This window comes from Coffea arabica, chromosome 3c (genome assembly GCF_036785885.1).
Source record: "Coffea arabica cultivar ET-39 chromosome 3c, Coffea Arabica ET-39 HiFi, whole genome shotgun sequence".
Classification (NCBI taxonomy): Eukaryota; Viridiplantae; Streptophyta; class Magnoliopsida; order Gentianales; family Rubiaceae; genus Coffea; species Coffea arabica.
Window position 1 is genome coordinate 16,323,626 of NC_092314.1, and position 11,141 is coordinate 16,334,766.

The 11,141-nt window shown below is 38.2% G+C and overlaps 1 protein-coding gene across 1 annotated transcript; it reads right to left on the reverse strand.

The window, feature by feature from the left end:
• Positions 1-7,347: 7,347 nt before the first annotated feature.
• On the reverse strand, positions 7,348-10,116 carry LOC140037848 (receptor kinase-like protein Xa21). The gene has a single exon (XM_072082993.1). It carries the CDS (start codon positions 10,114-10,116, stop codon positions 7,348-7,350), a length of 2,769 nt encoding a protein of 922 aa, XP_071939094.1.
• Positions 10,117-11,141: the final 1,025 nt, after the last annotated feature.

Here is an 11,141-nt window from a genome sequence, read left to right on the forward strand (position 1 = left end):
TTTATGTATGTCAACTGTCTTGACTCTCAATTGATGATAACCAGCCCCAAGGTCCAGTTTAGACATATTTTGTCCCATGCAATTCATTTAACAATTCATCAATGTTTGGGATAGGAAATCTGTCTTTGACAGTGAGCTCATTTAGTTTCCTATAATCCACACATAGCCTCCAAGATTTGTCCTTCTTTTTAACCAATAACACAAGAGAGGCAAAGGGACTACAACTGTGTTTAACAATTCCATTTGTAAGCATTTCAGCAACCTATTTCTCAATTTCAGACTTATGTGCATGGAGGTACCTGTAAGGTTTGAGTTTGAATGGCTTCGCTCCTGGTTGAAGGATAATTTGGTGATCTAACTCTCTTTCAAGGTGTAATCCCTTAGGAGTTGCTAACACCTGAGGATATTGTTGTAGAACTGATGCTACTTGTTTTGGAATATCCTTCTCCTGATTGTTCTGAGATTCTACTTGTAGTGAGGCACAGCTCCTTTGCTTCTTTTGTATAAAAGCCCTGAGATCCTTACCCCTCACCAGTTCCATTATAGGCTGATTAATGAAACCTTGGAGATGTAATAAATCACCCCTACTACTAAGGGCAATATTGAGTGCATGGAAATCAAAAGTGATAGGGCTGAACTGGCACATCCAATCAACCCCTAAGATGATGTCCCATCTTCCCAATTCCATTATCTTCAAGTCAAACTGAAACTGATAATTTTCTATCAGCCACTTGACATTTGGACAAATTGCTCTACTGGTTATGTCAGTTGCATCAGCCGGGGTTACCGTAAAAGGAATGACTGCTTGATGAGGAAGTTGAAGAGACTTAACCAGTCCATAGTATATGAAGCTATATGAACTTCCTGTATCTACAAGAATCTTGATAGGTACTCCTCCCAGGTTGCCTAATAGCATAATAGATTACCTTTTTATTGCTATTGCTAGAGCATTCAGTGATACCTCAACCATTTCCCCTACTGTGCCTGTAAGCTCATCTTGCTCTCTTTTTACATCCTCAAAGTCAGTTTCCTCCCATTCATCCAAATCTTAACAGTTCAATCCTCTAGATTTGCATTAATGGCCTACCCCAAACTTCTCCCTATATCTGTTGCACAGGTTGTGTTTATGCCTATATTGCATTGCCTCAATTGAAATCCTATTATATTCCATGGATTTAGTTTCAACCTTCTTGAAATTTGGGTCAATAGCAGGAAGTTTGTAGGAATTTGGATAGCTCTGACCATTTGTGTGGTTCCTGTACATCCCATACTTGGGTTCTATTGCTATTTTCCTGAAGGCTTATGTTGTTTAGATGGAACTTCAAGCAAGCACTCCTGCAATTCTGCAACTTCAAAAGCTTTGGATAGAGTTTGTGGTTTGAACATCTTGACCATTGGCTTAATTTCTTCCTTTAAGCCACTGATGAAACTGGACACAAAATACCTCTCACCCAGTTTGGGGATTCTGATCAACATAAGGGTCTTTAATTCTTTAAATTTCTTCCCATACTCTTCTACGGTTCCCTTTTGGTGTAATTTATTAAATTCCTCTACAACATCACATGACTACTTTCCAACAAACCTTTCACACAATAATTCGTAAAATTTAGACCAAGGCATCCTAGGTCTTTCTAGCTTTACCCCTTGGAACCAATTGCCAGCCTTTCCTTCCAAAAATATTTCTACCACATCTATCCTCTGATTCTCAGGTATTTGGTAATTGAAGAAGTATTTATGACATTTTCTTAGCCACTCCCAAGGGTTACCTGGAGAAGACATAGGCATCTCCGGTCTTGGTAGGTTGGGAACAAAGTTCTTACCTCTAGCATCAGGCTATATTCCATGCATTTCTGCAGAAGACATGAGCTTCAAATGCGCTGGGGGAGTAGGTAGACTTGGTTCTGACGTTCCTGCTTCAACCTCTAACATGCCTTTTCTTTCATCATTACCTTTAGTAAAGCATTGAACTTCTGCTCCGTCTTGTTGAACTTCTGATCTAGGTTCCCTACCATAGCCTCTAATCTCAAATTGTTCTGCTCTAGTTCTTCATGGAATTTCTGCTGCAAATTGTTTTGACAAGAGGCCTGAACTGCGGTCATGGTCTCCATTACTTCTTGGAGTCTACTTTCCCGTTTCTTGAGTTGATCCTCCAACAATCGAAATCTGGTGTTTTCAGCCATGAGTGGTGTCCCTAGTAGCCAAGGATCGACTGCTCTGATTCCAATTATCAGGCCAAGAAATATATGAGAGGTTGGATGAAACTTAGTAGAGCAAAAGTGGAGAAGTGTTTGAGAGAGAAACTAGAAATGAGCACAGAAAAAGAAGAAGAGGGATGAGAGAGAAAATGAATCTTGTTATTACTCATGCCAATTCGGTTACAAGAAAATGGCATTATTTATACAATTCTGTTATTCCTCTAACTAACTGGACATAAAGCACTAACTACCAGATTAAGTCCAACTATGTCGTTTTGCTTATTTTGCTCCTTATGATCAAAACGCATGGCAGTCCTTATAAAATGATATTTTATACTTCTTTTGATGCCTGACAGGGGACTGAACCACCTTCTGACAAAATAGATGCCTTTGAACTCGTTGGTGAAACTTTCAGAAAATCTTCAAGATTAATGCAAATTAAGAGATTTAATTCCTTAACCTGCACCTAAGGACAGCCTTGGTCACATGATCGAAAGAAGCGTGACCAATATTAAGTGTGGACTTAATATATTTTCAGTCAATCGAAGCATTTTTTTAATGTAAGTGGGAAGTCTTGAATTCGAAATCTCTCACTTACACTCCCTTTCCTATACCACCAAATCTATCCCCCTCCCCCTCGATACACCTATGAAGCATGACCAGCATCCACATGGAAATGATTGTGATAGGATTTTAATTGTTAGTAATTTTATTGTTAATTTCCCCCTTTTGTCCTTGCCAAATATTGTTTTAATTATTAATATTTACTTATATTTGGTATTTGGACTCAATTTCAGGGAGTGGAGCAGAAAAGTAAAAAAAAGTAGGGACTCTCTGGGGAAAATGGAGACTTCTAAAAACTTCACAACTTGGCCCACATGATGCTGAGAAGAAACGGACTTCCATTTTCCTTTTGCTGACTAGAAGTCCTCCTACCAAGAGGAAACAAAATACAAGGAATTCGGCAGAGCTTTCTTTTAAGTACTTGGACTCTCAATTCGTGGGGGACCACGAGGGGAGCAGAAGTGAATGCTTAGAGACCTTTTTGTACGCTTCTTTAAAAGATTTCGGCAAGGGACCATAGGGCAGTTAGGCATTGTTTTAGCGATAGGATTGTTTCTTTTTTTGCTTTGGTCTTTTTCTCGGCCGTGGATGCATAAAAACTGTTCGGCATTATTCCCCTTTGAAAAGACGGCTTTACTACTTGCTTTTTAGTGAATTACATGATGCCTTGTGAATCAATTAAATTGCGTGGAGATTTTCTCATGAGGCGTGGCTAATCTTTTCACCTAGTCAAGGATCAACGCGACGACGCAGTCCCGAATATTTGTGAGATCTAATTAGTTTTCATGCGTTCCTTAATTTGTTAATATTTGCACGTTGTCTACTTGAATTTCCATGGATTATTTTGTTAATTGGATGTCAAGGGTCCGATGTTCAATGTGACTTATTAATATCCTGCCAAATTAGTCGACCAAATCCGTAATTATTTAATCAATTAATATTAGTGGCAACTAGCGTTTTTATACACTAGGGGGACGTGCAATCTGATTTCAATAACCCTCGTAGCGTGTTATTGATTGGGGTTAGATTTTTCTAGTTCTTTATGCAATTGGTAAATTAATTCCTACGGTCGTACCTAGGAGTATTCTCTGGTTAGGCGTAATCAATGGTTGTACCTTGGTTATCAATAAATTAAGGAAAACTTGGTCGTCAGAACCCGTCGGCGACTATAACTAACCTATTAATAAATTAAGTGAATCTCCCTTGCATCGATGATCGGATGAGTGGACTGTGTCTGAGTAGTTGTATTCTTGACTAGAATTTATCTATTCTTGAGTTAATTTCTGTCTACATTCATGCTAGTTAATTATTCATTCTTAGTGTAATTGCTTAATTATTTTAGTTTTACTCCGATAAAACCTCCCATCATCAATTGAAACTTCAAATAGACAAATATCCCCAGTCCCTAAGGAGACGACTCTGTTTGCTACTATCTATTTGTTAGTATCGTTGTCAGCTAATTAATTCTGGTATATCAGATTAATCAAACTCTTCGCGAACAGGGTGAATCAAGTAACCCATTGCACACCTAGAGTCCCTGCTCCAGTACCTAGAGTTGATTATTGACTGCTTTAGTGGTAGTTAGGTTTTTATCATTATTATTGCACAGGTTCGACACCTGTTAGATTGTGACCAAATCACGTACACAAACTGCAAATTTTTTTGAGGAAAAAGAATTAACAGAAAACACAACATTAGTCTTGATAAAACACAGCTGCAATTATTTTTTTAAATAAAAAAAAATTTGTTTTCTAGCAGCGGAGGGGTAGTTGGGAGGGGGAAAGGGAGATTTCAACCTTAGCCACTAAACCAATACCTCATCGGCACAATTGCAATTAATATTGACAAAACATTAAAGGAAAATGAAGATTACGCTATGATCAGAAAATTCCACAACATTAACCAATTTGGCAAAATCACAACTGTCCTCTGAATGAGAAACCACCCCAGCCATCTTATTCATCTCTAATAATTCCTTCACAGCATCTAAAATGTGCAATCTGGATGCATCTTTGCACCTAACAATGATACTTAAAAAAAAAAAGTTTCGTCACACTTTTCACTTGGCTCCTATAATATCCCGATTAGAAATCATTACAAGATTGTTGAGTCTGGTAGTTAGTTACGGAATATTTCCACGTCAGCAATTATACAGTTAGGGAGAATCTCAGTAGTAACCGCCATTTTTTTTTTTTTTGTATAAATAAGAGAATTAGAGAAGTGCAGAGTGTGTGTTGATTTGATGTAACTAATTCTCACTCTCTCAATAAAATTCTCTCTCTTCTCTCCCAATTTCTTCTTCTTCTTTTCCTTTTCTCTTTCTTCAACCCCCCACCGGGTCATTACAAGGTGGTATCAAAGCTACCTTTCCTCGGCCTGATCTGAGGTAGTTAGTTCCACTACGGCGGAAGGAACCAGATTGAAATCTCTAGAGGAACAGCTTAAAAGGCAGGAAATTAGAACCCAGCGAGTAATGGACAGCTGGGCGGCGACAGAGAAGCAAATGAGGGATTCGATGGCCGTCCATCGGCAACATTTGGAAGAGAAAATTGAATTGTCCAACAATGAATTGAAGAACTTAATTTCAGCTCTATCCAATCAATTCGGAGCTGCGATGAGGACTGTTCATGGTGATAGAGGAATTTTGCAGACCCCCACAGGGCATTCTGACGGGCAAAATCACTGGGGACGTATAGAATAAGATTCCGGAGGAAATAGGCAGTTCTTGCAATTGGCCATTCCAAGGATGGAATTTCCAGCCTTTGATGGAGAAAATCCATGGGAATGGATCCGAAATAGTCAAAAATATTTTCATACATTCCATATTCCTGACTCTCAAAAGATGGATATGCCATAGTTTATTAAGGCTTCGGTAGCCTTTCAGCATCCTGAGTTGATCAAGAAGATTAAGCCCTTTAGGGTGAAATTAGCTAATGGAGATAATTTATTGTGTAAATTCTCACATGATTTCTACGTACTGGATATGGAGCCTTATGATGTGATCATTGGTGTTGACTGGATGAAAGCATATAGCTCGCTTACTTTTGATTTCAAGAAGTTACAATTAGTCTTTGACAAGGAACAGGAGTTGGTTAACCTGCAAGGAGATTCAAAGACTGCTGGTGTGAAAATGCATTAGGGAAACAGAGCAACCAGGATCCATAACAGGCATAGGATTCATATCAAGAGAAAGAACTTCATTCCAGGACACGAAATCATAAACAAGTATAAGAAGTTATTACTAACTAATTTATACCACTAATCTGAGGTGAACTCAAGTTTCAGGCAATGCTCGAAATTTCAGACACACAAGGAGACTGATTTTAGTATGAACAAAAATTGGAATTATGGGGATCCATTTTTTCTCGGAGAAGAGGAATAGATTTGTAAATTAAGCGTTGACTGAAAGTTTCTACAGGCCAATATTAAGCAAGGACTAAATACTCTTATAGTATAATGTATAGTATGGAAGCATAAGATCCAAGCATAGTATGGCAGCATAAAGATGTTCAAGCCGAATTGACCTAATTCACTACCTTTCAAAACAAACAATTCTTGTAAAGAAAGACTAGGAATATGTTTGAATCATCCATTTATTTTTTCAAATAAAAAGCCACAGATGTCTTCTTTATCAGTTCATCGAACTAGCAACTTCATCTTGGTGATTCAGACCAGTAAGCAGCTGCAAATCAAGATTTCAAGCATTAGTACAAGAAGACATCCTTTTCCATGCTAGTGGGCACAGCACTTATATAACTTTTCTCTTGTTTCCGTTTTTTTTTTTTTTTTTTTTTTTGTGTGTGTGTGTGTGTCTAAAATGGATTCTGAACGATAGAAACCAGTTAGCTTACAAGACTTCGTCCAAAATAAAAGAATTTATCTAAATTAGAAAAAAAAATGAACTTCAACTTGTGGGCTGTATTAAATTCTCGAGTATACCTGTGGCAATCAAACTTCAAGATTTTCTTGGTGTACCCTCAGACCAAGTAAAACATCCTTAATGAGATGTAATTTTCTGACAACTTCATTCATATGCATCCTGTCATTTGGTAATCTTGCAGAGCACTTCAGTCCAATTTTCAGTAGGGAAATAATGCACTCCATCTCTTTTCCACCATTGCTATTTTTCCCTCCAGGAGTTATTTTTCTGTTTTCATCTCCTTCAAGAAAAAGCAACGGGTTCATGGTTTCAGAAACTTGTTCATGTAAAGCCCCATTAACATAATTATGTAGATCCAGGTCACCCACGAATGTATCATCAGTTGGTCTCCTCCCTGTAAGCATCTCTAGCAAAAGAATGCCATAGCTGTAGACATCCCCCTGAGTTGATGCCGCAAGACCCATTCCATACTCTGAGATTTTGTTTCTAGACATATTATTATTGGGTAGTAAAAGAAAAACTATATAAAAGAAATAAGTGATTAAAATAAATCAAATGTTAGATTGGGGCATAATGGACCTTCTGTTAGAACAAAATGACTTTAATTAAAATTTTTACTATGTATCGGTTATTAGAGATTTCATGTAAATCTGAAAAAAAAATTAAAAAGAATTAAATGTCCCAAAAGTTCTACATTTCTGTGCACAATTAAGTAACATCTTGACCATAAAAAGGTTGTAAATTATAATTACCTGGAGCTGCGTAACCTATTGTTCCTTTTATGGCAATAGTACTGCTGGTTCCTTGCTCCGAAGAAGTGTTGACGGGTTTCGGGAGAAGCCTTGCCAATCCAAAATCACCCACATGAGCAACAAGATCATTGTCAAGAAGAATGTTACTTGGTTTTAGATCACAGTGAACAATCTCAGCTTCGCAGTGGTCGTGAAGATATTGCAATGCTGAAGCCACATCAATTGCAATATTTAGCTTCTGAAGAAGATTAAGACTTCTTGAGCTTGTTGCCTGATCAGTTGTCTCTGAAGGATGCAGCCACAGGTCCAGATTTCCATTTTCCATCAACTCATAGATTAGAGCTTTGAATTCATCACCCTTGGAATCAATACTGGAGCAATAACTCACGATAGAAACGAGGTTTCTATGGTGAATATTTCTCAATGCTTTGCACTCCGCCTTAAAACTTTTCGAAGCTCCGTTCTTTTGAAGATCAAGAACTTTAACTGCTACAAGCTTATTGCCATATTTTCCTAGCCTTCCTTTGTAGACAGCTCCGAAATTTCCTGAACCAATTAAGTTTTCTGGAGAAAATCCTGAAGTTGCACGAACAAGTTCATGGTAAGAAAGCCGTAAGAGCTCATTGTTTCTTGTGGGCATGCTAGAGAATCCGGCCACCATTCTTCTTTCTCTTTTTCGATATACCAAGAAATATAACAACAATGCACCGAGAACCAGAAGCGCTGCTGGTAAAACAATGGACAGCAATATGATAACCTTAAGCTTTCCTCTGGTTTTCCCTTTAATCACTGGGCAAGGTGGGAACTCCAATTCTGGAATGCCTCCACAGAGTTTGTTGTTGCCAGTCAATGATATTTGACTTCCATTCCTGAAAACTCCTGTGTTTGGTATCTCACCCTCAATGTCGTTGTAGGAAAGATTTAAGTAGCTCAAAAACTGAAGCTTCTGAAGTTCTTTTGGTATTGGTCCAGTCAAGTTATTACTTGAAAGGTCTAATTGCTCGATGCTCTTCCAAGAAGCCAAATTTGGTGGAATTGTTCCTTGGAAAAAATTGGATTGCATAAAAAGATTCTGCAGATCTGAACAGTCAGCAAGTGATATGGGCATACCTCCAGCTAGTTGGTTGTGGGAAACATTGAAATCCACCAAATGTATAAGCTTTCCAACTTCAGGAGGCAGAGAACCACTAAACGAATTTCCACCTATTTTCATGTAAATCAGTGATGAGTGCGTCTGCAGAAAATGTGGTGATATAATTCCATTGAAGTTGTTTTGAGATATATCCAGATATTGCAAATTTTGACAGTTCATAAGAACATTGTCAAATATATTGCCCCCTTCAAACTGGTTGGTTGATAAGTTCAGATTGTATAGAGTGGTGGCGTTACATAGGGTAGATACTATGTGTCCTGAAAATTGATTATCGTCAAAACGCAGAAGTTGCAAATTTTGTAATTTGCCAAAATCTCTTGGAATGACCCCTGAAAGATAGTTTTGTTCAAGGCCAAGTCGAATTAGGTTGACAAAATTTCCAAATCCTTCTGGAATCGTTCCTGACAGTTGGTTATCTCCCAAGTACAATGCAGTCAGTTGATTTGAGAGATTGGCCATGATTTTAGGTACATTACCTCCAAATGTATTGACACTCAAGGAAAGAATTCTTAGATTACTGCAGTTGGTCAGTGATGCAATAAAATCTAAGTCCCCAGTTGAATTACCGCCGAAGAGGTTTCTTTCAAGATTTAATCTTTGAAGATTTGTCAGATCTCCTAAATTAGCTGGAACTTGGCCTGAAACTTTATTATGGGAAAGATCAAGTTCCTTAAGCCTAGAAGCATTGGTGATTGAAGTGGGAAAGTTTCCAGAGAAATTGTTTTCCGCAACAGCTAATAGTGTCAGATTTGGTAGGGTGAGACCCATGTTAATTGGGAGATTGCCATGAAAGTAATTGCTGGTTACTGAAATGACAGTAATGGCTGAACTATTAAAGATGGAGGCAGGGATTATACCAGAGAGTTTATTTGCTGCAAGAACTAATTGAACCAACCTTTTTAAGAGCCCCATCTCTAGAGGCAAACTTCCCTCCAGATTGTTGAAGCCAAGGCTGAGTCCGATCAATGATGATGATAAGTTCCCAATGGAAGAGGGAATCTCTCCCGTCAAATTGTTTTTGGTGAAATATATTCCTTTAAGCTTCTTCAAATTGCTTAGCTGATCAATTGGAATCTTCCCTTCTAGCTTGTTACTGGTTAGGTCAATAACTATCATCTCTGTGCAGTAGCTCAGGTTTGCTGGGATTTTTCCACCGACTGCATTACTTGACAAGTTCAAGACTCTTAGCCTGAGGAGGCGACCGAATTCTTGGGGAATCCCACCATGGAATTGATTCTCCCCAAGTTCCATGGACCTCATGAAGCTTAGATTTCCGACCTGAGGAGCTATGGTTCCAGACAACTGCTTATGCCTTAGAGTCAATGCAATGACCCTTTGGTGTCGAGTACCACAAGTGACTCCTTCCCACCGGCAATGGTGCTGTGAGTGGTTCCAGGAATTCAGCGCTCCAAACGGGTCATCATATATCTGATTCTTGAATTCAAGCAGAGCCAGACGATCGGTCTCATTTTGAAATTGTTTAGCAGCTGAAACATGGCTTACTGAAAAGTTCATGGCAACTGAGAGTAGGAGAAAAATGTTTGCTAATGTCGATGAGCGAAGTTCCCACATGGTCTATGTTGGGATCGGCTACAAACTGATGATTGAATGGTAAAAGTTTCTGTGGATTGGGAACACGTTTGAGCCGTTAAAGATTCTTGTGTTCTGCTTTATGGTTGCCCAAACAACCATAAACTTCGCTGTCAAAGCTCAAACTTTTCAAACCCCGAAAATTACTTGTAAAGGAGATCAGAAACAATTAGATGTTGAATTCCTAATGTTTTGCATTATGGATCATTCATTTGACTAATTAATTTTCACCTCAGCTTTGTTAACCGAGAAGGTCTTATCAAAGCAAGAGTTATCTCCAGCCAATTTTTCATTGATATATATTATTGAGCCAAAGTAAGTGTACCTCTATAAAATGTCATCGAAGGGGAATCTTGTGATTTAAACAAAGGAAAAATTGGTCAAAAAGTCTCTCATACTTTGTTCATAAAATTGGACTTTTTTATACCTTAAAAAAAGGATCACGTGTGAGTTATGTGGTGTATTTAGATTAAAAGTGGTAAGAAATTTAGGTTGGAACCAAATCTGGCCTACTTAATTTTGTAAGGGACATAAAATCAATATTTTAAAAGTGAGAAATGGAAAAAATTCATTTAACAAAGTGTAAAGATCCTGAAGGACATTTCAATAATTTTCCCTTACAAAAAAAAAAAAAAAAAAAAAAAGAAAAAAGAGAACGAATTTGGTGAGGTTTAATCGTGAGTCAAAAAAGATGACTCTGAAAGGGCGTAAACTCCCTAGTGATTCTGCTGTCTGATACCGCGTGATGGAGGATTAGAGATGGTCAATGATCTTCCCAGTTTGGCCCACAATGAGAATCAAATTTAACTGACGAGGACTCTCAACTCACACTATCCTCATCCCAACAAATAGCATTGGGCCAGTCGATGACTGGTTAAATGAATCACAACAAAATGACCGAGGTTGAAACTGAAAATTTTCCACACCAGTAATAGGGATGTTATGAACCACTTGGAGACTTGGGCTCTTTGCCAAGGGCCCAGTTAGCAGACTTATTAAATTGGGCA

Coding starts and splice junctions, on each gene's coding strand:
- LOC140037848 (XM_072082993.1), bottom strand. CDS start 10,116: ATGTGGGAACTTCGCTCATCGACATTAGCAAACATTTTTCTCCTACTC.